The sequence below is a fragment of the Hetaerina americana genome, unplaced genomic scaffold, assembly GCF_022747635.1.
Source record: "Hetaerina americana unplaced genomic scaffold, ioHetAmer1.1.p SCAF_85, whole genome shotgun sequence".
Lineage (NCBI taxonomy): Eukaryota > Metazoa > Arthropoda > Insecta > Odonata > Calopterygidae > Hetaerina > Hetaerina americana.
Window position 1 is genome coordinate 973,601 of NW_027287483.1, and position 25,143 is coordinate 998,743.

The window sequence follows — 25,143 nt, forward strand, 5'->3', positions numbered from 1 at the left end:
TAGTGAAGCAGTGCTTCAATTGCTTCATTGGAATGCGCATCACTGTGATTTCCCATACCTACTGGATGTTTAACTCTCTCATAGTGCTGAATTATAGATTAAAAGAATGTGTGCTCCACAAATTTTATTGGATGTTATTTACAAACATGGTAAAATTTAGACTCTAGCTAATGTGCGTAAAAAATACAGCAACACTGTACATTTGAATCAGACTATTTTCCGAGAAAACACAAAAAAGTTTTGTGTAACTTCTCAATTTTAAAGCTAAATTTACAAGGAGGTTGAATCAAAGCTTTTCCTTTCCTTTAGAATTTTTTCTCTAAATAAAAATCAAAAATTAAGATTTTATTATCAACTGTAATTATCCATAACATTCTCTATACAATTTGGTTTGCTTTCCAGTCCATTTCAGACTAAGCATTACTGATAAACACTGGAAAATGTAATTTTGTAATCAGATCTTGCGTGCTTAGTCATGTTATAAAGAATACATAATCATGAGCAATACTCATTTCACTTATCATACAAATAAGTGGTAGCAAAACTTCGATTTTATCTTTAAACTGATAAGATTAAGCCAAATGCTCTAGGAGCAATAAATGCCAGTAATCAGTTGAATAGACTGATAAAACTAGTCATGGTTAATTTCTTCTAACCTAGGCATTCTTTTCTTGGCCATGGTACAATTTTAGCATCAACAAGAGGTAAGGTACAATTATGTAAAGTACCTAACATAATAAATGGCTTCAATCACAGCAAAATTTCAATGTATTAAACATGACAAATGTGCCTATTATGTTCACAATTGTCAAATGTGTAAAATTCACAAAATCTTGATATTATTTTTTATAGGGCTTACTAAATGCATTTATCTTAAACAAGAACAACAAGAGCCAAGAACTGGCTTGCAATTCAACTGATTATTTGTAACACCAGCAAATTTGTTCCCATATTGCTACCTAGCCTACCACTCAGTGTTGCTTTCACAATTAGTAAAAATTGACTTAATCCCTTGATCAAACATAATGACAGCTCTGGAAGAAAGAAAACAAAAACAGTAATGACAAAAGCATTTAAAAAGAAATTAAATGAAATGGTAACACAGCCATTACAATTGTTTAAAAATATCCAGCAAAAAATTATTGAGTATGTACAGGCTACCACATCCACATAAAAAATGCATTTCTTTGCGTGCCACCCAAAAACTGAAAAACAATCACATTTACTGAAAGAAATTTAAAACTTAAAATCTTTTGGAAAGCTTATACAATCAACATTTGATGAAATAAGACACATTAATAAAACAATTGTTTTATGAGATCCACCAGTGGTTAGTTGTTCCAATTTAAACAGTAGTACATGAAAGCTATAAGATTCCTAAGCTCAATTTTTCATTCAGAAAGTAAATGTTATTTTATTGCTATAGAGAAAATTATTTCATCCAAAATGCTAATATGCTAAAAGGCCACCAATGTATTCTTTCACACATTTTTCTTTAGATTGCTGAAAAGAAATTCAATAGATTTTAAAAATTATTCTCACAACAATTTATAAATTTTACCAATACAATAATTTACTTCACAATCCATAAATATATGAAAAACACCTCTTGTGTTTTGAAACACTTAGCTAATACTGCCTGGTTAACTTTGTTCAAAACAAAATGGACAATAATCAAATAATGCCTGCAAAAATGTTTCTTTTCCCACACAAAATGCTAACATTTATAAAATAATGTTAACCTGAGTGGCACACAAAAGATTATCTGGGTATAATTAACCTGACTTTTGCTGCACTTGACATATAACATTCAAGAAATAAATCATCTCTTCAGGTACCTAATGATATAATTTAACAATTTCATGGAACTTTAGAATTGGAATTTAGTACTCCCATATGTGCTCTAGGGCTCATACCATGATCAGAAGAGCATAGTAGCAAATCTTGTTAAATAAGAAAGTAAGGCCATCACATACAGACATGAAAGAAAATAATTAATTACAAGAAAATTACACATTTCAAAAATGTAGTTTTTGAAGAACCTGATAGAATGAGCAAATTAAAAAACCCAATGGATAAATAAATCAATGAAGAATGTGATGCAGAAAAATATATGAAAAGACAAAGGATCCTTTTGAGCAAGGAAATTTTTAATTTGGAGACTAAAATAAAAAAAACAGGCAACATATGAGGCACTGAGTATTGCTTAATTCTCAAACAACGTTGTTCCATTCAAATCTAAGAGACATCAATACACGAAAATATTACAAACATTCTTATTATGTATTCATGTGACCAATAAAACTTGGTAAGGAAAGAATAAAAATTATCAATGGGGAATAAAATACCCATCAGAGATTGAGAAAATATTTGAACAGCAAAAAAATCATTGATTGGCCAATAACTTTTTGGACAATGTTCAAATTCCCAGCTAAGTAAAATTTCTTTTTAACTATGAAATAAACATTGAAATTTGGCATTTCAAAATTATAGCTCACATTTAGTAACAAAGGCCACACTTTCAACATAAAATGAAAATCTTTTGCCAAATAACATAAAATTATCTGACATGCACAAAAACATACACACCTCTTCACAAAGTTAAAACGTTTTTAAACCAGAATTTTACAAAGGAAATCTGGCCCCAGTATTACTATTGTGCAGTAATTATGAGCTGATGATTTAAAATACTCTTCTAGTTGTAATTGAGGGAATGCTCAGACCATCATTTATAACGCTCACTAACCTTTCATTAACAAAACACAACTGTCAAGAGGAGACAAGTTATTGTCAATCCTTGACACATATGCTCTTCCCGATTTAAAAAATCCCATCACACCCTCATGCACACACTCACGCAACAAGGAGCACAATCACACTTTCACTTTGGGCTTCAGCTCCTCTGCAATCCCACCCCACTTGAGTCGGTAGGTCCGAGTGCGCCACTGGATCACTGGGTCCCACAAGGCACGGACGAATAAACATGGCCCACTAAACTCTCGGAATAACCACCCTACCACAAAGTCAAACTTCCCAAAAGACACGGAGCCATTCTGAAATGGAGAAACATTGATTTTGTGGTCAAAACATTTTCCATGACAATTTTACCCACCTCCAATGAAATTTTAGTGAAATTGAATGTGTCAACCATTCATTCATTCCTTTTGAACATTCATTTCTGTATTCTTGGTTGTATACACACATGGATATAAAAATTCTTGCAACACACATGACTTGCAAATTCACCTGTCACTTTTCTTGCTCGGATGTAATAATAATACATAGATGAAACCACAGAATTTTTTAGCTCAATCTTTTTACTAACATTAGTATATTTTTAGTTACTCTATGTATAAAATATATAGGCGATCTAATGCAATTAGCAAAGTGCTAGTAACACTGACTCCTTGTGCATACATACGAGGGTCATCCGGAAAGTAGTACCCGTTCGTGCCGCATGAAGTGCTGACGACGCGAGTAGCCGCTGGACGAGGTCAGATAGCTTCAGTGGCTTGTCTGCCTTCTCTAAGCCAAGTTGCGTGACGCTAGCATTGCCTGTGTTGTTTCTGTGATTGTTTACAATGTTTAAAAAAATTGAGAACGCCGCCAGTTGTGAAGTGAGGGCAGTGATTAAATTCCTCAATGCAAGAAACGTTCGCCCATGTGATATTCATCGCCAATTAAAGGAGGTGTATGGAGACAATGTAATGGACGAGTCGTCTGTTCGGCGGTGGTGTCGCAACTTCAACATGGGGAGGGGGAACACACACGACGATGAGCGTTCGGGGAGACCGTCTGTCATTACAGACCAACTGGTGAGCTCAGTTGACGAATTCGTGAGGAACGATCGGCGCGTCACAATTGATGACATCTGTGAGCATTTTCCCAATGTTTCTCGAACAATTGTTCATGAAATTGTTAAACACCATCTGCATTATGCAAAAATTTGTGCAAGATGGGTCCCTCGCGTATCTCAATGAGCTGGCGGCGAAGGACTATGCAGCAGGAATACAGAAACTTGTCACGCGTTATGACAAATGCCTTAATTTGCTTGGAGATTATGTTGAGAAGTAGTTTAAAGTATCCTCTTTCAAATAAAATTTTTTATGTTTGTTAATATTTACTTTTGTGTCTTTACTTCACGAACGGGTACTACTTTCCGGATGACCCTCGTATATATCATACATCTGCACTAAGTTAAGACAAATTGGAAATAATAATTTGTTACTAATAAGAAATTAATGCATACATCATGATAGCTAAATGACTATCACTCTAGCATACTGTATTTTGCAATCTACATTCTATACTTGAGATGTTATGATGTTATTTTCTGGTGACTAGAACTTTATGGGAATCCAAATGTTCGCATAAGGAAAGGAACTAACACCCCTACCCCATGACTGCGTAAATTTAACAAGCCTGAAGGCTTAGTTAGGAGTGAGCCCTAGGCTCACCTATCGAAACATACCATGTTTTTGAGTAGTAGTAGTATTAAGGAGAGGCAACCGACAGCTGAGGTCATTTGTGCCATTAGGGATGGAAAGGAAAGGATGAAGGGTGGAGAGACAACCCGCATCGGCATTAGCCTGCTCTTTACGAAAGGTGCCAAGGGGTCCGCAGCTTAACGTTCCATCCGACAGAAGGCATACTCACTCAAAGTGCCCTCCACAAAGCACCTCAAGTAGGGATCAAGATACCACTGAAAAATATTCAACACCGCCAGGATTTGAACCCGGGCCCTCTGGGTGGGAAGCCAGTACGACAGCCACCGCACCATCTCGATCCCCCATGTTCTTGATTAATATGATAATATGCAACTGCTTCACAGGGGTTAAATGCACTACTATGCCCTACTGTGACACGGATGCTACATGGACTAACTTTTTTCTGGCTTCGATCCTCTCACCTATTTGGTAAGAACAACCCTACAAGGAGCAATCAACATTTCCCCTTACAATACAGCTCTAGGGGTCATTGGAGCATGCAAACCCTTCCACTACATCAACATTTTAATCCAGAGAGAGGGCTTTCAGTCCATCACACACAAAGTGCTCCTACCTGAATAATGGAGAGCAATATCCAGTCAAGCAGGAACCAGACAAGTATGTGGACCAAGTAAAATACTAATGGGTCCAAGTTGAATAAAAAAGATACAGCCCATGAGGCAATGCCACCAATCACCATACATTCAGACAGTGGCTCAAAAACAATGGTGTAAGGCACCATGGCCACACGAAGTTTAGCCCATCTGAAAAAAAGAAAGAAATAGCATCAGGGGAGTTACAACCATGCCATTTTTGAGGAAATATTTTTCAGTTACCTAAAATTTCAATCAATTCTTAGCAAATCAAATGCAATTGCGGTTATTACCTTTATTCACAATATTTTCTGTAATCTCTCACTCAAAACTCACAATGGGTATGAATGAACATATGCATGACCTATGCTGTATGTTTACAGTTGTCATTGTGAGTTGATACTGAGTAATCAGTCGATTACAAATTCAAAGAAACTGCAGGAGATGCCATGACTAACTTTTAACTGAGCCATTTGCGAAATGTGCATTACAATGCAAATATTACAGAGTGTTAGTCAGTTAGTTCAAGTTTTGACTACACACTGATTTCCACAAACGAAATTAATTCCAACTATGAATAAACATAAGCCATTAGTTCTGCAGAATATTTGAAGGAGTATTTTTTCAAGTACTTAGCACAAAAATGAATGAGTTTTTACAAGAGGCAATTAAAAAATTATCAATACCTTGAAAAACATGAAAATGCTCTCTTTTCCTCATTTTCAATCAGTAATTTCATTGTGGACCTTTAGAAGTCAATAATTATTACTTCTTCTTTCATAGGTCAGAAACTTCACAGCCACAATGTCTCTTTATTATTACCTCATTAAACCCAAACATAGCTTAGTAATTTTTGTGCTATCATTTGAAAATTTAATGCATGAAAATTAACTTGAAACTGGTGGAAAAAAGTTATACTATAGTTTTCTTATTAGTTTAAATCTTTGACTTTTACATACTTAAATATTGGCACATTACATTCACAGCAAAACAAATTTCTTCATTTTCACATTTTTTCTAATAGTCCTAAATGTACAAAAAAAATCTTTAGTGACTTGAGCACATATTCTTTTCATTCAACCTACCAATGCAATGGCACTAGCAATAACTATCAGGCATGGGCATTGTTGTCTCTTGCAGGTATGAAATTGGAATGGAAATCTGAGGATACATTATGAGGTATGCAAGGGTCATCAGTCAGAGGGGTAGTCAGCTCCTTCATAAAATCAAAAATAAATGTCCACCATGAAATCTTGAATCCTACCTTGGGACCTACCATGGACCTAATAAACATTCAGGAAATATGATTCTGACCCAGCTCTAAAACCTACATGTGATATGCATATGAGAGGAGATATATCTATGGACTTAAGAAAAATGTAATTACCACTATTGGAAAAAAAGAAAAAGGTAAAAATATAGGTAAACTTAGAATAATTATTCTGATGACCTGTGCATCAAAGATTAAGGCAAAAATAATAGACAAATCAAAAGAGTATTTTACTCAAGGCCAAATTGGATACACAAAAAGTAGAGGAGCAAAAGGAAGTTACTCTTGCTCTCATTCCATTTCTAGTGAAGAGGAGCATCATTGTCGTTGACTACTTGCTCAATGTTGATGACACCAACCTGATGCATAAACCCTCTTAAAAATACATCTATTTAGTATCAATGAAGTACGAGGGTCATCCGGAAAGTAGTACCCGTTCGTGAAATAAAGACACAAAAGTAAATATTGGCAAACATAAAAAATTTTATTTGAAAGAGGATACTTTAAACTACTTCTCAACATAATCTCCAAGCAAATTAAGGCATTTGTCATAACGTGTGACAAGTTTCTGTATTCCTGCTGCATAGTCCTTTGCCGCCAGCTCATTGAGATACGCGAGGGACCCATCTTGCACAAATTTTTGCATAATGCAGATGGTGTTTAACAATTTCATGAACAATTGTTCGAGAAACATTGGGAAAATGCTCACAGATGTCATCAATTGTGACGCGCCGATCGTTCCTCACGAATTCGTCAACTGAGCTCACCAGTTGGTCTGTAATGACAGACGGTCTCCCCGAACGCTCATCGTCGTGTGTGTTCCCCCTCCCCATGTTGAAGTTGCGACACCACCGCCGAACAGACGACTCGTCCATTACATTGTCTCCATACACCTCCTTTAATTGGCGATGAATATCACATGGGCGAACGTTTCTTGCATTGAGGAATTTAATCACTGCCCTCACTTCACAACTGGCGGCGTTCTCAATTTTTTTAAACATTGTAAACAATCACAGAAACAACACAGGCAATGCTAGCGTCACGCAACTTGGCTCAGAGAAGGCAGACAAGCCACTGAAGCTATCTGACCTCGTCCAGCGGCTACTCGCGTCGTCAGCACTTCATGCGGCACGAACGGGTACTACTTTCCGGATGACCCTCGTATAATTATTACCACCAAGAAGTAACCCTTTGAAATTACTGCCTGCCACAACATTAAAAACATAAGATACATGCTAAAGACTGATCATTTTCAGAACATAGTACACCTACTTTGAAAATGGCCAGGAGGGCCATGTTTATTTCGTTAGAACAATTTAATCACTAAGGAAATTTTAAATAAGAAGTGAGCATAAACACTTCAGAGATTTAATAAAATTTGCATCATTTCCCCATTCTCCATCTTTGTAATGTATGGACACAACTAATACTCCATTATTGATTGCCAAATAGGAATAATCAGAGAAAATCAATGTTGTTACTTTCCTCTTCTTCCAAATCACTAGAATTCTCAGCAGGGAAAGGGGATCAATATTCATCCTCAGTTTCATCATCTTCGAGGGATGAAACATCCAAGTCTTCAGTTTCAGATACCATGAAGAAAGATAATGCCATGTTTCCAATTAGGTCAGCTCTCATCTTATGATCATCTAGATATAATGAACATCAGGCAGGCTTCTGACAGTGAAGCACAGCAAAACCAATAAGGAGGACAAATGAAAGTTGGATGGTGATTTCCTTCACTTCCCTTTCAGTTATTCATCCATATCAAATTTAAATACCACCTCATTTTTGTCATAAAGTAATTAATGCTTCGAAAACATTGAATACCTAACATACGCCTCAGTGAAATGTCAAACTTCATTCCATAGCAGGCAAATAGTATTGTGGAATTAAAAAGAATACAGAAAAAGTGAGTGGTGCCACTCTCATTCACTCACAATCTTTACATGCATGTATCATTCCTCTAAAGAGCAGTTCATTTAATAATGATTTAAGTGGCTCTATTTGTTTACAGCTGTATGTGGACAGTTTTGAATACTCAAGATGTGTTACCCCGTAGACCATATTTCTTTCATGGCTCTTTCAAATTTCCTAATGTGCTAGATGTCTTCTGTCACTTCTTCATTTACATTGAAGTTTCCTCACAACAGACATTTGACTTTGGTTCAATATGAACAACCATTTTAAGGACACAAAAGCATTATGTCCCTTAAAGTATCTAATATTTTCATGGATATATGTAATGTCAAAAAGAGTACTGAGTGTTAGGGGACAGATTTTAGTAAAACTTGGCATTCAGGTTCTCCTTAACTTCCTGAACACAGAAATACCCTTTTTGGAAAAGGATAGGCTATATAAATGTTTATGAGAAAAATCGTAGTTATTATTTACAAAAAAATGATAAATTGATATTTAATAACACAAATATCACACAGGATTTTTTATACTTCTTCGCTGATGCACTAACTTCATAGATAGATATGATCTTCCTGATGGTGTTATTTGAATCTACTAATTGTCAGTATTGTTTCCAATACATTATGTTTAATATTCTTTGGTTTCTGATGAAGTTTTGCTATTATTGATCCCAGCTTTGTTTTGATTTTGCCATCCAGCAGATGGTGAATTTTTGCATCAACTCTTTTGTTTTATTTTCTTCAGGCACATTTTTGTTTCTGCCACTATTCCTGATTTTTACATTTTACTCTTTCACTTTTGCTATTTAATTAATGTGGGTGGTCACTGAGATTTCAATGACTAACCATGATTGCTGTGGAGGGCATCTTAGGTGCTTGCTAACCCAAATTTTACAATTTAAGAGTCCAGCCTGAACTATTAGTATCATGTACAGAGAGCAAAAGCGCAGGGATCTTCAGAAAATAGTCCAAACATTACAGAAGTCTATATAAATCAACTGAACAAGGTTATTTACATGTATTACATTATTTTGCATTCAGTTTGGATTACGTTTTACATATAACTACTGCCACTAGTATTTAACTTTTGAGGAAGGCTCTAGGGAAGTTCACAAAGCTAAGTCAAGTAGAGAAATCAGAAATTAGACAGCATTGCAGTAGGCAAGGGACATCCACTAAATCCAAGGAGCAGCCAACAATCACATATGAGATGTACTTGAAGATTTTCCTTATGCCCAAAACTGGAGGAAATACAAACTTCATTCATATGATTGAATTATGGCCTGGCTCCTCATAACAGACAATGCTTTGTCAAGAACAACAGCCATTGCACACAAGCAAAGTTATTCCTCCAATTTAACAGTCATTTAAAGATTTAGCCTTTTAATTTAGATCGGGTGCACATATTATTTTATGAGTTCAGAATGCAGAGGTATTATTATTAGGAAAATCATGATTTTTTACCAGCTAGAGGGACATGATGCAAATTCACGGATGGATCCAAAAAATGATTATTTACATCTATATTCTGGTCAACAGAGACTAGGGGACTCTTGAAAGTTAAGGAGGTACTTTTAAAGATGTCACTAAAAGCCAAAGAAATTAAGAGGGTATTGTTTTGTAATATGCTCCATAGCACAAAGCACCAGACCTTTCATTGATTTTACAACTTTTTCACAGATAGAATACAATGAAATAGGGTAAAAGGCAGATATAAATGCAAAGACAAAGAATCAATTACAAGAAATGTAAAAATCCATCATCAGAAAAAAGTGAAATCAAAATGTATAATGCCATAGATGTAAAAAATTAAAGCATGGTAAAATCAATAATAATGAAACTTCCATATAGTCAGCAAAACGTGAAGCAGAATAACAGGGAAAAAATGTAGCTATAACAGACACTTTAAAATGCTATTTTGTGACCCAAGCGCATTACCACTAACTCATACATACACATGATGAATCAGCTGTAGTAGATAAGCATTACATTAAACAAATAACTCATTTTCATGACTTTTCCTTAACTCAAACTTGCCTCTCTCTAAACTTCACCAGGTATATGTCATACGAACTTATTTGTGTAATAATATATTTAAAGGGTTTACTAAAACAACGGATTAGCATATACGGGCATATATGTGTAGGAATTGTTTTAGATTACTCATGACTCAAATTTTCAGTGGATTTCATCACTTATCAAGCAGATCCTGCTCATGCTTAATTTAGTCATAGTTTTAGAGGAGGCGACCAACAGCTTAGGTCATTTGCCCCATTGGGAATGGGCAGGAATGGATGAAGGTTCGAGAGATACCCGGTGTCAGCATTAGCCTACTCTTTACGAAAGGCACCAAGGGGTCTGCAGTTTAATGTCCCATCTGACGGATGGCATACTCAATCAAAGTGCCATTCACAAAGCACCTCAAGCAGGGATTGGGATACAACTAAAAAATATCAACCACCTCCAGGATCAGAGGTGCTTTGAGTTAGTATGCCATCCGTGGCATGGGACGTTAAGCTGCAGACCCCTTGGTGCCTTTCGTTAAGAGTAGGCTAATGCCGATGTCGGGTTTCTCTCTTAACTTCATCCTTTACTGTCCATTCCTAATGGCACAAATGACCTCAGCTGTTGGTCATCTACCCTAAAACTACTACCACACTTAATCCAGAAAAATGTTCTATCATCAATATATGCCATCTTAAAAAATACTGTGATAGCAAGTTTTCCTCAAAAATTTAAAACATTAAGGTGAACTACTTTAATAAAATTTTTAGGAGCTCCACTATGATCTGATAAACTCCATTATGGAATAACATACGTACAGGTATGAAGAAAGAATGTGAAAGAAATGAATTAAATTTATTTCCCATTGAAGGGCTGCACCTCATCATTCTACCATCTCTTGAATCACTTAGTACATTCATTATGTAAACTACTAAAGCATGATGCTGTGATCTTAATATTTTTAGGCATAATCAAATGATGAGCAACAAGTGCAGCAAAAAAAGCAAATTTTTAGAAAATACAAAAAAATTATACTTACTAATATTCACTCAACACATCGGGAGCCTTTAAAATGACAGCTTACATATCAATAATGAGTCAATAAAATAGCTCGAAAAACTAGAGTTTAAAATGATTTTTAGGTAAAATACTAAAGATGAGCAAGCAAAAATGAAATTCTTGGAATATCATCGGTAGTAAAAATGAAAAAAAGCAGCAAATAGAAAATGAAAAACCAAAAAATGATTGCCTCAGTGATTATACTGTCGAAAATGCATACACACATGTACTTCATTGCAAATCATCGACAATATATGACTCTACACATAAAATAAATTACCTTGTTAGTCTTGCCTGAAAACTGTTGACTTCACATATTCCAGAGTTTTGCCATGCTGGCTGACTACATATACTGATCCTCCACCCTCGATCAGTCATAGACTTGGCAAAAAAGAAATCTTCGGCCAAATAGCAACCAAAGGCTTTGATTCCTCCAACCTCATCTATCAGGGCCTTTCTCATGATGGTTGACATACCAGTGTGGCAATTTACTCCAACAAAATCTGCAGCCAGATATATTCTCGCTTGGACTGTGCCAAAATAGATCTGAAAAAATGTGCAGCTTCAGCATTTTCTTTCTCAGTGTTCAGTAATGATATTTGAAATTTCAATTCTGAAAATTGGTTCCATTTAGCATTGTGAAATAACAGTAGTTACAGAACCCAGACTATTTCATTCCCTAAATAAATGAATATACCACCAAACTAGCTCGTAACTGATAATGAAACTAATCGATTTATGCGGATATCCTACTTATTACTCTAACAAAGGAAAACACAAAGCAGATACGAATGCAGGGAACTTTCCATGAATATGATAATTTACATTGCAATTCTCAGAAAAATGCAAACAAGCAAGCTACCATTAACAAGTAGGCACTCTGCTTATGACATTACAAGTATTCTAGTATACTGCTGTTACCTCAGACTTAGAAGGTATTCAGTCAATGAAAAACATAACTGATCGCATAACAATGACATGACATATGCATTACAGTGAAAATATACATTAAGAAGTGAATCATCATTCCTTGAGCCCTAGATGATTTGAGCATTACTCACAGAATATTAGACGGGTTTTCTGAACACTATATACGTTTGTCAATGGTTCATTTTACATGTGAAGGCTACTGGTTTGGCCAAAACAATTTGGTGCTACCAGTACTTTTGAATATATCATTCAGCCATTTAATAAAATGTAGAAGAAATTACTAACTGCAAAATTATAACAAATAGTATTACTTATTTTTAGATTTATTTTCTATGGACACTTCTTGATGCATCTATCAAAATATCTGTGACACTGAACATATTAAGTAAATTTTCAAAAACCTCCCAACTGTCAAACTATCAAACAAGCTGCTAGAGGATGGAATTAATGAATCAAATGAAAAGACTGTCTACAGATCAGGAATTATTTTTCTAATTACAAACAGAGGGTAGTTAGTAACCAACATCTCACTTACTATACAATAGATATCACTAGTGTTCCTCAGCGGAGTGTAATTAGAGTTTCTTGCTATTCGTTACATACCACATAAGTGACAACAATCCTAAAACAGTGATCAGCATAGGATTTTTGCCAATGAATCGATCAGTAATAGAGAAATAAATCCCCATATTAGTTGCAAAAAAATTTCAAGTAATTCAAACATTATGTACTCATGAATTGTGGACTGAACAGTCAAAAATCAATTACAGAAATGTACACAATCATACACTTCTTCAGAGGAAGAATACACAAAAGAAACCAAAAAACACTGAGAAGTTCAAATGAGTGCTGATGGTCACAAGAACACCACTTGGAAGGAGTCACTTGAGGAAGACGTGCATTTTCTGAACTGTAGAGAAAAAACTGACATTTCTGAAATGCACGCCTGGATAAGATACCAATGAAAAAGTGAAGGAAACACTTCTCATTATTCTGCGCTACCTCCTATTAGTCAGATGAAGTCTTCACATATACAGTGAGCATTTTGGTACACATTCTGCAAAATATGTATTCAGAATTGAACAATATACTAAAATGAGAAGCTGATCAGTTCAGGAAAATTTTCATCAAAGAACACATAGACTGGCACAAAGACTAAATGCCTGATTAAACTTATTACAAGAGCTTCATTCATTTAACACACCTCATCACCTTTGATTCAATGGTTCAATTGGTAAGTAATGCCAAAAATGAGACAACAATGTCTCCATTTCATTCAACCTCAGTTCATAGAGAAGTTGTGAAACTGGGGACTAATTCTCAGTACAGAGTACACCAACCTTTTCCAGGGTTCCAGCAAAGCCTTCTCGGTCACTTGAAAATGGCATTTGATGAACCAGTCCAACATTGTCTTTCATGTGATGCACCATATCAAGGAGTGTGTCCTCTTTCACTTAAAGTAAAAAAGTGAAAAATTAAACAATGCGACTCAGGACACAAAATTATTTCAATCATAGAAGAATGAAAAAGAAACTTACTCCTAATACCACTATCAGAGATCATAATCAGTTCATGCTTAGCTGCTCTATAACCAGGTTGCATATTGTTTATCTTTGGATTGACACCTACACGTTCACCACCTAGAAATTAAGAAAATATTCATCATAATCAGAAAATGAATAGTAACTTGTTGGTATTCCATGAAAAGCTTCAACTCATATCCTATGGATGAGACTGACTAGGTGTAATCAGTCAACACTTTTTCTTATGCATGACACATTTCAAGACTATTTCTTTTAATACCTTAACCAATTGATTCATATCATACTATTCCATTAACTAAACATCCAGCCAAGTAAGCCTTAGGTGTGTAATGCTGGCCTAAAGGTTACATGTTTGCTCCATCAAGCCTGCATGTTGAGTCACATGATTCAGTTCCCTGTAAACACCTGATGTAGATTTACCAGGACCTTAAAGATATATGGACATCGGAAGTCACCAAGTATGCCCAGAATGAAACGTGACTCTCTCTTCTAAGTCATAAATTGTATTCTTACGACACAATAATACTTCCAAAAATGCTACTTACAAATAATTGAGGGTGTGCAAAGTAGGATTTTTTCCAATGAATAATTATTCTTCACAAAAAAATGAATAATGCTTTGAAACAGCCAATTATTTCCCTTAATGTATATTTTAATTAGCTGATGTCCAGTAATAATATAAACCCATTTTCACTTGGTGAACAAAACGTACTGCAGATGCCTAGTAACATACAAATGGAACTGATTGATTTAAAAATGAAGTCGTTCTTGAAAATGAAATTTGATGAGATTTTTCCAGATCAAAATGCTTCTGTTATAATTACTTTTTGGCATTCATTCCCAAGAGAACATTTCCCAGAGCTAAGAAAATATGCAAAAAGTTATATACATGTATGTTGCTTTGGAACAACACAGATGTGAACAAGCATTTTCATCCGTGAGATTGATTAAAAGCAAAACTAGGCCGTGAATAACTAACTCTAATTTGAAGAACTCTCTGCTGCTTTCAGTGACAAATCTATTACCAAACATTAAAAAACTAGTAAAATCCAAGCAGGGGCAAAAGTTTCAATAAAGGTAATTAATATTTTTGTGCTGGAATACATATTGGTTTTCATAAAATAATTAATTCACATGAAAATGTTTATTATGCCAATAAGCATACTTTTATTTTCAAGGGCCACCACTGTTATAAATCATATTCCAGGACCCCTTCCAGTGAGTAGAGAGAAGAGACAACTCCAAGTTCCAAGCTGATCTCGATCTCAGTGCTTCATCTTGCTCAGAGCTTTCTCTCTCTCATCATATCCAACAGCTGGGGTCCAGATTTATTTTCACCAAATGAGACTACGGCACTAGTAGCAGCATCACTGGGGTCCAATACAGCGATCACCCTCTCGTCCAAGACATTACTTCTAACTATTGTAGATTGGTGCTCTAATAACTGTGTCTTTTGGAATGGCACAAATTAATTAATTCAATAGGATGATTGAATTATTCTTATTCCTTCCCTAAGGCAAAGCAGATTCTACCCCTATCCCTATTTTACAACCCCAAATGTGAAAGTATGAAGGTAAAAAAACTTGAAATTTGTTGTCTCTGGTGTAACTTTATAAAATTTACATTCAATTATAATTCATATTGAAATGAAATAAGTAACTTTGCAATTCCACACACACTTCATTTAGAACACAACCTAGGTTTCAACGTTGGACGTCATCATTAGTTGGGGGGTTGGTTGGAGTGGAAGGGAGAGTGGAGGGGTAAAAGATTAAAATGTAGATGACAGGTAAAATGTAGTGATTCCAAGCTGAAATGTAGTTCTTTTTTATATTTCACTCAAAAATTCACAGGGCAATCTACGGAATGGAAGGAGGGACCTTATGGTCTCAATTTTGCCTGAATAAAGATGTTTATCTATCTATCTATCTATCTGAGGTGAGCAAATAATTACTATGCATTAATACAATATATTACTATGCAACAAATAAGCCATATACTATCTTCTCAGGATTACTTTAATTGGTATAAAATAAAGATTATTGATTAATATCAGTGATTCTTTGTCAATTTTAATCCTTCACCATACACTTGTTTTTTCCTGGATACGTGATTTGCTTATCTTACTGTGGAAAATGTGTTCTTCTATTCACTTGATAATATTTCTACTCAGGAAAACTATAATTCTATCATTACGAAATTTGGCTGAAAAAGTAAGAGAATTGTACTTTCTATTGGTAAAACAATTCAAATTAATCAAAAGGAATGAAAAAGGAGTCTCCATACATATCTGTTTATATCATGATATATTTTCCAAACCTTTCAGGTTATCCATGTTTTTTGATTATCCATCCTTCATCATGAACCTATTAGCACAGATTATGGAGAGTTAAATGTATAAAATTTGAGCATCATAACCAGCAACAAAAATGAGCATCCTCATTTCACTTGCAATATATAGCTCTTATAAATTGTTCCACAGATATTACCATCTGATATGACGTTTTCACAATGAAATGACAAATCTTAATTTGTGATTATCATTTGACTGGATGGCACATATTTAATTTTGATAAATGACTAATTTATCGAGTATGATAATATTTACCTACACCACAAATTAATCACTTTCAGATAAAATGGCAAAAGAAAGTTCATCATCACCTATCCTCATTTTTTATACAATCACAAAAAACATTATAGTGTTATACATAATAACTCAAATGTATTCTACTCACCAATGAAAATTTTGGAATCAACATTAGGGTACTTCTCTTGAAGGCGTTTGACTAGCATTATTGAAGGATCAATATCATCTTCTATGCAAAAGAGGAGCTCATACTGTAAGAGAATTAAAAATATTATGAAGGACATAACCATAGCAATTATTTACAGAATTACCTCATGAGCACACAACTGAATAAAATGCTTCACAAATATTGGCACTTCGGTACATGAAATTCTCTGGCGCACCAATTTTCATGGGCAATAGCAAACAATAGTTCTGTCAGTGTGAGTTAGAAAAAAATTACAAACAAATGCATATTCACAACCAATTGGATGAGATTCAGCTATCAAAACTAGGGCAAAAGTCATTAAGAGATCGAATGATAATACTGATAAATCTTAATATGATAGAGTAGAAGTTCACTATGAGGAGTATGGCATTTAGTAAGACCCATTATAGCAAGTGATGTTAAATGCAATCTGTCTCATATCTGAAAGCATCAAGTTTCACTCAGTATGAAAAGCAAATCTTCCGAATGTTTCACCATGACATGAAATTTTACGTTCAGGTGGCAAAACTTGATTCCTCTAGACATCCATGTTTTTTGATAATACTAAACAATAAACTGATACAACATGCCCTGCCAAAATAATGAGGGGACTTCTGATGTGTTTCTATCAGAGATCATTTATTTTTCAAACTAACTGACTTATTTTAAATCAACCTTTTTCTAAAAAATACCTAATTCCATTCAATCCAATCTGATCTCAAAGTCAATAAACTGAATCATAGCTGATGTATTCCTGATATTTTCAGATATTTTAATAGTGTGCCTGTTTAAATATATGTCGAGAGATGCAAATTAAATACACAGGAAAAGCGATTTTACCAATAAAATATGCCTCCGTTAGTAAGATGTACAATATGTTTCAGAAGAAATTAACTTCATCTTCAATCTAGCAATTCAGTGTCTGGTTTGCTTCACAACTTTTACAGAAAGGACTCATATTTAAATGTGAAATGACTGTTTTTCCCATAATTGTCATATAAAATAACTGTAAAGCTGTGGGAAGCCAAGTTTTGTTAAGTGCTCCAAGTGCAAAATTTAGTGTTTTCATTCATATTTTGGAAATAATCACCTGAGTGAGTAGAAGAATACTAATGAAATACACAAAAATATAAATAATGCAAAACAGATACACAGATTAATGGAAACAAAAAAGCTAAATTTTTAAACAATGCTTTCAACCTTGATAACATAAGGAACACCATGTATCTCCTCCTGGATTTCATTGAGGTAGAGCTAGATTCAACACTCAAGCATCCTCATCAGGTAAATTTACACATTTCTATCTGATGATGGCCCTTAAGCATTGAAACTAGTTAGATCTCAATAAAATCCAGGAGAGAAATATATTGTGTCCCTTGTTTCATAAACTTCCGCATAGTTGAGCTAGAAACCATCAAATTCAATGCTTTTTACCAGCTAAATAGAAAATTAAAATTATGCTGGAAACAAAAAATAATACTCCACCACCTCAAAATTCATATAAAGGACTGGAAAATGACAGAGCAAATGGATTTGAACTTATATTCTTTGAGAATTGATATCAGCATAACTAATTATCCACCCAGATAATCTTCAAGCGCCGTTAAAATAAGGAACTTAAATCTAAAACAATATTTTCCAACCAAAATACCACACTGCAGAAAATCTACTTTTTTCAATGCATATACAGATGCTATTTCCTCCTAAATTACTGGTGGGCAAGGGGGCATGACTGCCAAGTTTTAGAAAAAATTCAACAACTGCAGACCCAGATTTATTTTCTAATTACAATATAGAATTGCCATTTTGATTGAAAAACACAAAATACTTCTCTTGATGAAAGCATTTATCGAGATTACTACTTGATAACATCATTGGTAAAATTCCACAGAAATATCACAAGGAAGCTGTGGCCGGTATAGGAAGCTGTGCCTGCAATCAACAGGCCATGATTGTAAAACAAATAGGTGGATTAAACCCTTGGTTTCTGTTTCATTTCATTCAAATTCTTATCACAGCAGGGACTTATCTATTGTTCATGCACACAGCAATTAACAAAGGCATTTGTGGGCATGGAGGTTGAAGTTTGCCCAATGATTCCTATAGGGACATTGAAAAGCTAAAGTAATTTTTCCAAGATAAAGTGGTTATTTAGGCCTTGACACAGGCCTAAAGATCCTCAAGAATTTCTCAAAGAAATACTCACAAGGCTCAGATGTAACGAGCAATGATGACGTGGGTGGCAGGAAAGAGGGAAAATGGGTAAGAAAGGAGATGAAAATATTGCAGAGAGGAAGTCTGAGGAGTAGATAAATAGAGAATAGGAATGAAAGGAAGGCTAAGCACCATGAAATAGCAAACAATGGCAATGGAGGTTTGACAACAGTCCACAGAATTAAAAAATAAACAGCAGAGGACTGTGAGCCACTAAGGAGCCAAGAGACTGAATCTCCACCTGTTTGCTTCATTGTAACTAGTCCTTGAAAAGTCATGTTCCAAGTTTCCCATTCCCTCCTTCCCCCAAATACCGGTGACACCCAACCCCAAAGACATTGGAACAATGTGATGTGCAAAACTAAATTTTCGAAACTAATGATTTGTCTTTGGTCTGGCATTATTCATTCAACAGCTTTGGCCTGTGAAATTATTTGGATTTTTTAAATTGATTTCTTCTTTTTTCCCTCTAAGCTGCAGGATGTTTCAATAGCTTCTGGGAATAGTTACAATGCATGATGCATTTTTTAAATTGATTTCTTCTTTTTTCCCTCTAAGCTGCAGGATGTTTCAATAGCTTCTGGGAATAGTTACAATGCATGATACATTTATTCGTTTTACCAGTCTCATACATTGCCACAATTTTCCTGCTCTGGTAATATTTGCAGTTGATGCAATAATGTCTTGTTATTATTATTTTGTAGAGCTTAGCAAATACTTTAATTGCTTTGAATAACTATTTATTCTAACAATTCATTTTCCAATACAATTTATTCAACATTAACTTTCTTTTTTGAAAAGCCATCTCTCAACACAGAATCAGAAAAGGCAATTAATTTAGCGCAGCTATTTAATGTTGGAGTAGTCCTAAGCATCAAACGATACCTGCTGAGTTTTAACGTGGGCATTATCAGTCTATATCACATTATAGTTATATTATATGAGGTATAATTCCACTTCCTAGAGGTATCAACTTATTCTGTAATCAAGATACACCTGCAGATTATAATTAGAACAAAAAATATACCAATTACTATCAAATATTCCAAATAAGGTATTTACTTTCATGCTTCCAAATTACTATCTCACTCGCTTCAGCTTAAAACGACATTCTTATTTTGGGACGATTTGATAAGCCAGATGCTTCAACAAATTACCAATCAGTGAACATTAATCAATATTAATACCTTATGGTACTCAAATAACATCAAATATAATGGAATGCCACTGAACAGAATACATAATCCACACCTATAATCTATAATTCTACCATTAACATCAACGGGAATATTGAAGATGAGCCTCATTAAATAGCTGAATACTGAAACAACTGCCAACCATAGAAAATACAATCTCTTCATACTCTCAAAGTAGGACTTCCACCTTGTTCACTCATTTTATGATCAACTGATACTTCTGAAATCCCTTAGTAAATTCTTCACACTTAGACCTGATGGTATTACTTCTGCTGACAGAAAAGTTTCTCAAATTTTGATGTCTTTACCTTAACTGATACTGTTAAACCATCCTTGATTTTAGCCCTCTTATTTTCAACTCTAAAATAGTCCAAAATATTACCTCCCTAAGTACTTTTTCTTCTGAACTGCATATTTCAAACCTGTTTTCTGTTCTATCTCCTCGGAGATTGAAGAGAAATAATTTCATATGCAGTTAGTATTCTCTGGTTTAACAATTGATTTGGACAAATGACATGGTGATCCTCCATTACTGAAACAGCATCAATAGAGGATTTTAAGAATAGCATTTTCTTAAAGCTGTCTCATAGGATCTCTAAAAGGATTTTACAGCATATATCACAAAATACTTACCTTCAAACTCCATAAATAAATATACTATTTCTACAAATACAATATTGCAATAGTGTAAGTTACACAGTATATTTTTAAAATGCAACCACGTGTTCTTATATCCATTTTCACATCAAAAGTCTACATCAGAATTAACCTCTATTGCATTATCTACCTATTTGTCTATGGACTGTCATACATATTAAAATTACATAAGAAGCTTTCTGTTGGCACTTATAGAATAAGCAAGTTGGCCCCTACAGAGTCAACCAACACATTCAAAGCTTTCTATTATTCATTCTAAATATCTTTTTGCGACTGACCCTTCAAGAGATCTTGGAGCTCTTCAAGCACACCCGCTGCAAAGGGCGGCGCATCCCTCAGGGAGGGCGCCTTAACTCAGCATTGCCGTTTGTCTCGGATTTCTAGTGGCAAGAGGCACATGTTTTTCAGAAACTTTCAACAAATTTGGCAACAGAGGTCACAGGGAGCTGAAGTTGACAACATATAGGTCACAGCACACCTGAGTTTTCTGCTGCTTAAGCCATGCCTTCTTCCTTCATTCACATTTCATTCCTATTAAGGCTTCAGAAAAGTCACTTGCTTGAAAACTCTCTCCTCCTCCCACTCGGCTGCTAAGACATTTGAAATGCAATGCAGTCTGACAAGTGCCAAAGAGGCGCATCAAACTATCACATGTCTTATTGTATCATATTTTATGGCAATACCACTTGCTGTTTCCTTAAATGCTTTGTATTTTGAGAATAAAGTCATACATGAAACTTCAATTTGAGTGTGGTTCAAACTCATTTCATTAATTTGCATAGCCATGCATAATGCAATGTGTAATGGATAACTTTGACGATTCCAATTATTAAGAATTTTGTGATTAACTGTGTACACCATTAAATAACTAGCATGATTAGAGGTTGACTCTCTCTAAAATTTCACTTTCTCTTCCACCTAAACTCTCATCATTCATACTAAAAGGAACAGAAACTCACCCCTATCACTAACCTCTTAAATTTTAGTTTTCACATTTTACACACTGATCAAACATAACACATGAATTTCTTTTTAGTAAAATTCTGATTTCGATGACAATTTTATGAACTAATTCATTTGCTTACATTATGCCACACCCATATCTACAAAGAAAATTTGAATTGCTATGCCACAACTCCTTAGTATTTTCTTTGACAAACCCATCTCATGTGTCCATGTGGTGAATTAATCTCATATTTTACATCTAATTAATTTATTATTCCATTTCAAATAAAGCAGAATCCCCATATTACAAATAAAATTCTACTCACTCTGACAGGTAGCTGCTAAATAGCTAAATATTGTAACATTTTTAATAGTGACCGTGAATACACTGTGTAACATTTGAAATTCAAATCGTTTTTCAGACTGAGCATATTCTTCACTTACACAGTTAAATGATATTTTTCATATCATTTATAATACTCACAGTAGGATAACTCATAGTGAAAAAAGATTCAAGGTTGCCAAACAAGTGTGGGTCAACTCCCATTAACGGCTTCAATATGGATACACCAGGGTAAGGTACTTCCACGGGATGCTGAATTATTTTCTTGTGCAGTTTCACTCTCCTGAAATTGCCAAAATGAGATTTGACCTCATGGTGACACTATCGAGTAACATTTAGTGAAGTCCTCTAATATTAGACGGCTCAACATAAAATGGTCAAGCTATTATGAATATGTTTCCAGTAAATAATACAAATTCATCAATAAAACCCGAGACATAACTTGAGTTATCATTAAAAATCCAGTCATTCAATTAATATTATGATTAGCAACAATTCCTGGGAAACGTGATATTTTATCTAGAGCTAGGAAAAAGTAACAGAGACCCTTTTAATGACGGATTAATAATGAACATTATCCCAAAATAACGCAGTTTGTGTATCGCTGAAACTCTTCCACCATTATTATTTCTAATGATTACATAACCCCTACACATACATAACATTTCAATGTCCATTGAAAATTGTTGGAAAAGTGTAACCACCTTAAGGAAAATTAGTGCAAGCATTCAAATGCAATAATTCATACTAAGCATACACGGTAAACACAATGAGTAACTTATTCTGTGGTAAATAATCCATGAAAGCAAGCAATAGAATTAAAATAAGGCCAAGGATTCGTAACTTTTAAGATACAACATGACTACCTTAAGTACATGGCATTGTTCAATTATGCTACCCTATTTAATTTCTCGAAGATAAACAAATTATGGGGCTACTGCCTGTAATGTAACCCTTCACAAACAACCTTGAATAGATAAAAAATAATGGAATACCTAATTCTGACACACTTATATAACACAAACCTTTATAATTGGAACCATGGTGAAGAGAGCGAACAAAATAAGGTTTTATGCCGTCCTTAAATATAAATAATTTGATAAAAGTTACGCTAATTAACGTTAGGAGTAAAAAATGTAAAGAAAAATACTATAATTGAAATCAATAACTTTTTTGAAACTCTAATCGTAACATTAAATAATAGTAATCGTAAGATAATAGAAAGTGTTATGTTTAATGAACGTAAACTACACGAAAAACACTTTCGACGCTTGTTTAAAAACACCGGCACAACTCGCATAAAGCAAATGTGACGACGTACAGCGTGAACGATTAAAATAAAATTAATAAGCTGACTAATAACACATACCCGTAGAATAAGGCAATTAAGTGTACGACCCATTTTCCACACCAAAATATGAAGAAAAATATTGCGAAACCATAGAGTGAGTAAAGCATGGGCGCCATGATAACTAACTAGGAAATAAAAGCAAAAAAGCAGCGTTTCCGTCGTATCGTTTATAAGATGTTATTCGTTCGAGTAGCAAAGACGGTCAGATGCCCAATACCATTTCAGAAATACAAAGGGCGTAAATTATTATTTATAAACTTGGCAGCAGATGGCACTGTACGTAGACAGGCCTTAAAAGCCTCTAAATTACGAAGAGTTTTATTAATATTTATCGGTGTAAATGTTATCATTATTAAACGCTAAAATATGATGTCATTGAAAGTATTAATTTGAGAACTTTAACTAAAAATAACATCTCGGACTAATGATTTCAGGGCAAAACCGGTAAACCACCAGTAAACTTAAACCGCAAAGCTTTCACGTTTTGTATACTATATATACATACACACCAACTATTAACTACTAACTTAGCTATTAACTACTACCAACAAATACTATACATATATACACACCAACACTTTCAATTTCTTTCATTGATTGAGGTAAATTATTAATTAATTTTATGCCCATAGCCAATGGTCCACCTTTTAAAGTGGAAAAGAATTTACTTTTTTCGTCCATATACGTTCCCTTATTCTTCCACCTTTTAAAGCTTTAGTCCTTAGACATTTATGATATAATATATTAAAAGCTATTGTGACATGGCCATGCATATCAATGTTTAAAGTGAAGCAGTTCACATTTCTTTTAACATTGAAAGTTTGACTTAGAATATATGTAATAATAATATTATTTATTTTCCAGTATTTCATTGTATGTAAATAAAAACGATATTTAAGGTAGGTCAAAAAAGAGAAATGAATTCTTTTACAGAATAATACATTTTTTACAATAAACTATTATTATTATACTTAATCTACCTGTTAAGATTTTGGATGCACACATTCCATCAATTATCCCTATCCTATTCCTTCCTTGCCATCTATCATTCTCCCATATATCACAGTCTTAAACATCCCACTTCTGATCAATATGCTCTTCATCCATTTTTCCTGCCTCCTCATGATTTCTCCCAGTAGTTCCCTCTCCTTACCCACTGTACCTAGCAACTCCTCTTTTGTTTTCCCTTCTGTCCACATATTCTTCTCCATATCCACATTTCAAAAGCCTCCAATCTACAGCTATCATTCTGTTTCACTGACCATTTTTCTATACATAACTATGTTTAATATAAAAGTTTTAGCGAGACTTTTCTTAATATCCTTACTCATTATCCTTGCTATCAATCTCCTCCTTCTTGCAAAAGCCTCTTTGCCTAAAGCAATTCCTATAATTATGTCCTTACTTCTTTGACCATTTTTGCCTAAAAAACTTCTGAGACACATAAATTGTTCCACCTGCTCTTGTTTTCTTACTCCTATTTTAACAATTAGCTCAGCCTATATTTTCTAAAAAGCCGCATAACCTTTGTTTTATATATATTGATTCTCATCCCATATCTATTGCACTGACATTACAATGAACTCAGCATTGCCTCAATGAAAAGCTAAACCTTGATCATCAGCATACCTAACTAATTTCATGAATTTTCTGCTGGCTTTCATTCCTCTCTCCAGTTCTTCTCATGCCTCTTACCCATTCTTCATAACACTGGCCAGCCTGTGTCTCCATCCCCCACTTGCACCTGAGCAGTCTGATACATGTACAATTGGCATAAATTAATGCAAGCTATCCTTCCATCTAACCTTACACAGCCCTAAAACATCTTTCTTTCCTCTTTCCATCTCTTGCCTT

The 25,143-nt window shown here is 34.4% G+C and overlaps 1 protein-coding gene across 1 annotated transcript; it reads right to left on the reverse strand.

Moving 5' to 3' along the window:
* Nucleotides 1-324: 324 nt before the first annotated feature.
* GlcT (ceramide glucosyltransferase) lies at nt 325-23,409 on the reverse strand. The gene is made up of 8 exons (XM_071597321.1): nt 23,308-23,409; nt 22,080-22,221; nt 16,545-16,647; nt 13,801-13,902; nt 13,603-13,715; nt 11,613-11,878; nt 5,062-5,251; nt 325-3,053 (listed from the first exon to the last, which is right to left on the reverse strand). Exons 1-8 carry the CDS (start codon nt 23,403-23,405, stop codon nt 2,874-2,876), a joined length of 1,194 nt encoding a protein of 397 aa, XP_071453422.1. The 5' UTR covers nt 23,406-23,409; the 3' UTR covers nt 325-2,873.
* Nucleotides 23,410-25,143: the final 1,734 nt, after the last annotated feature.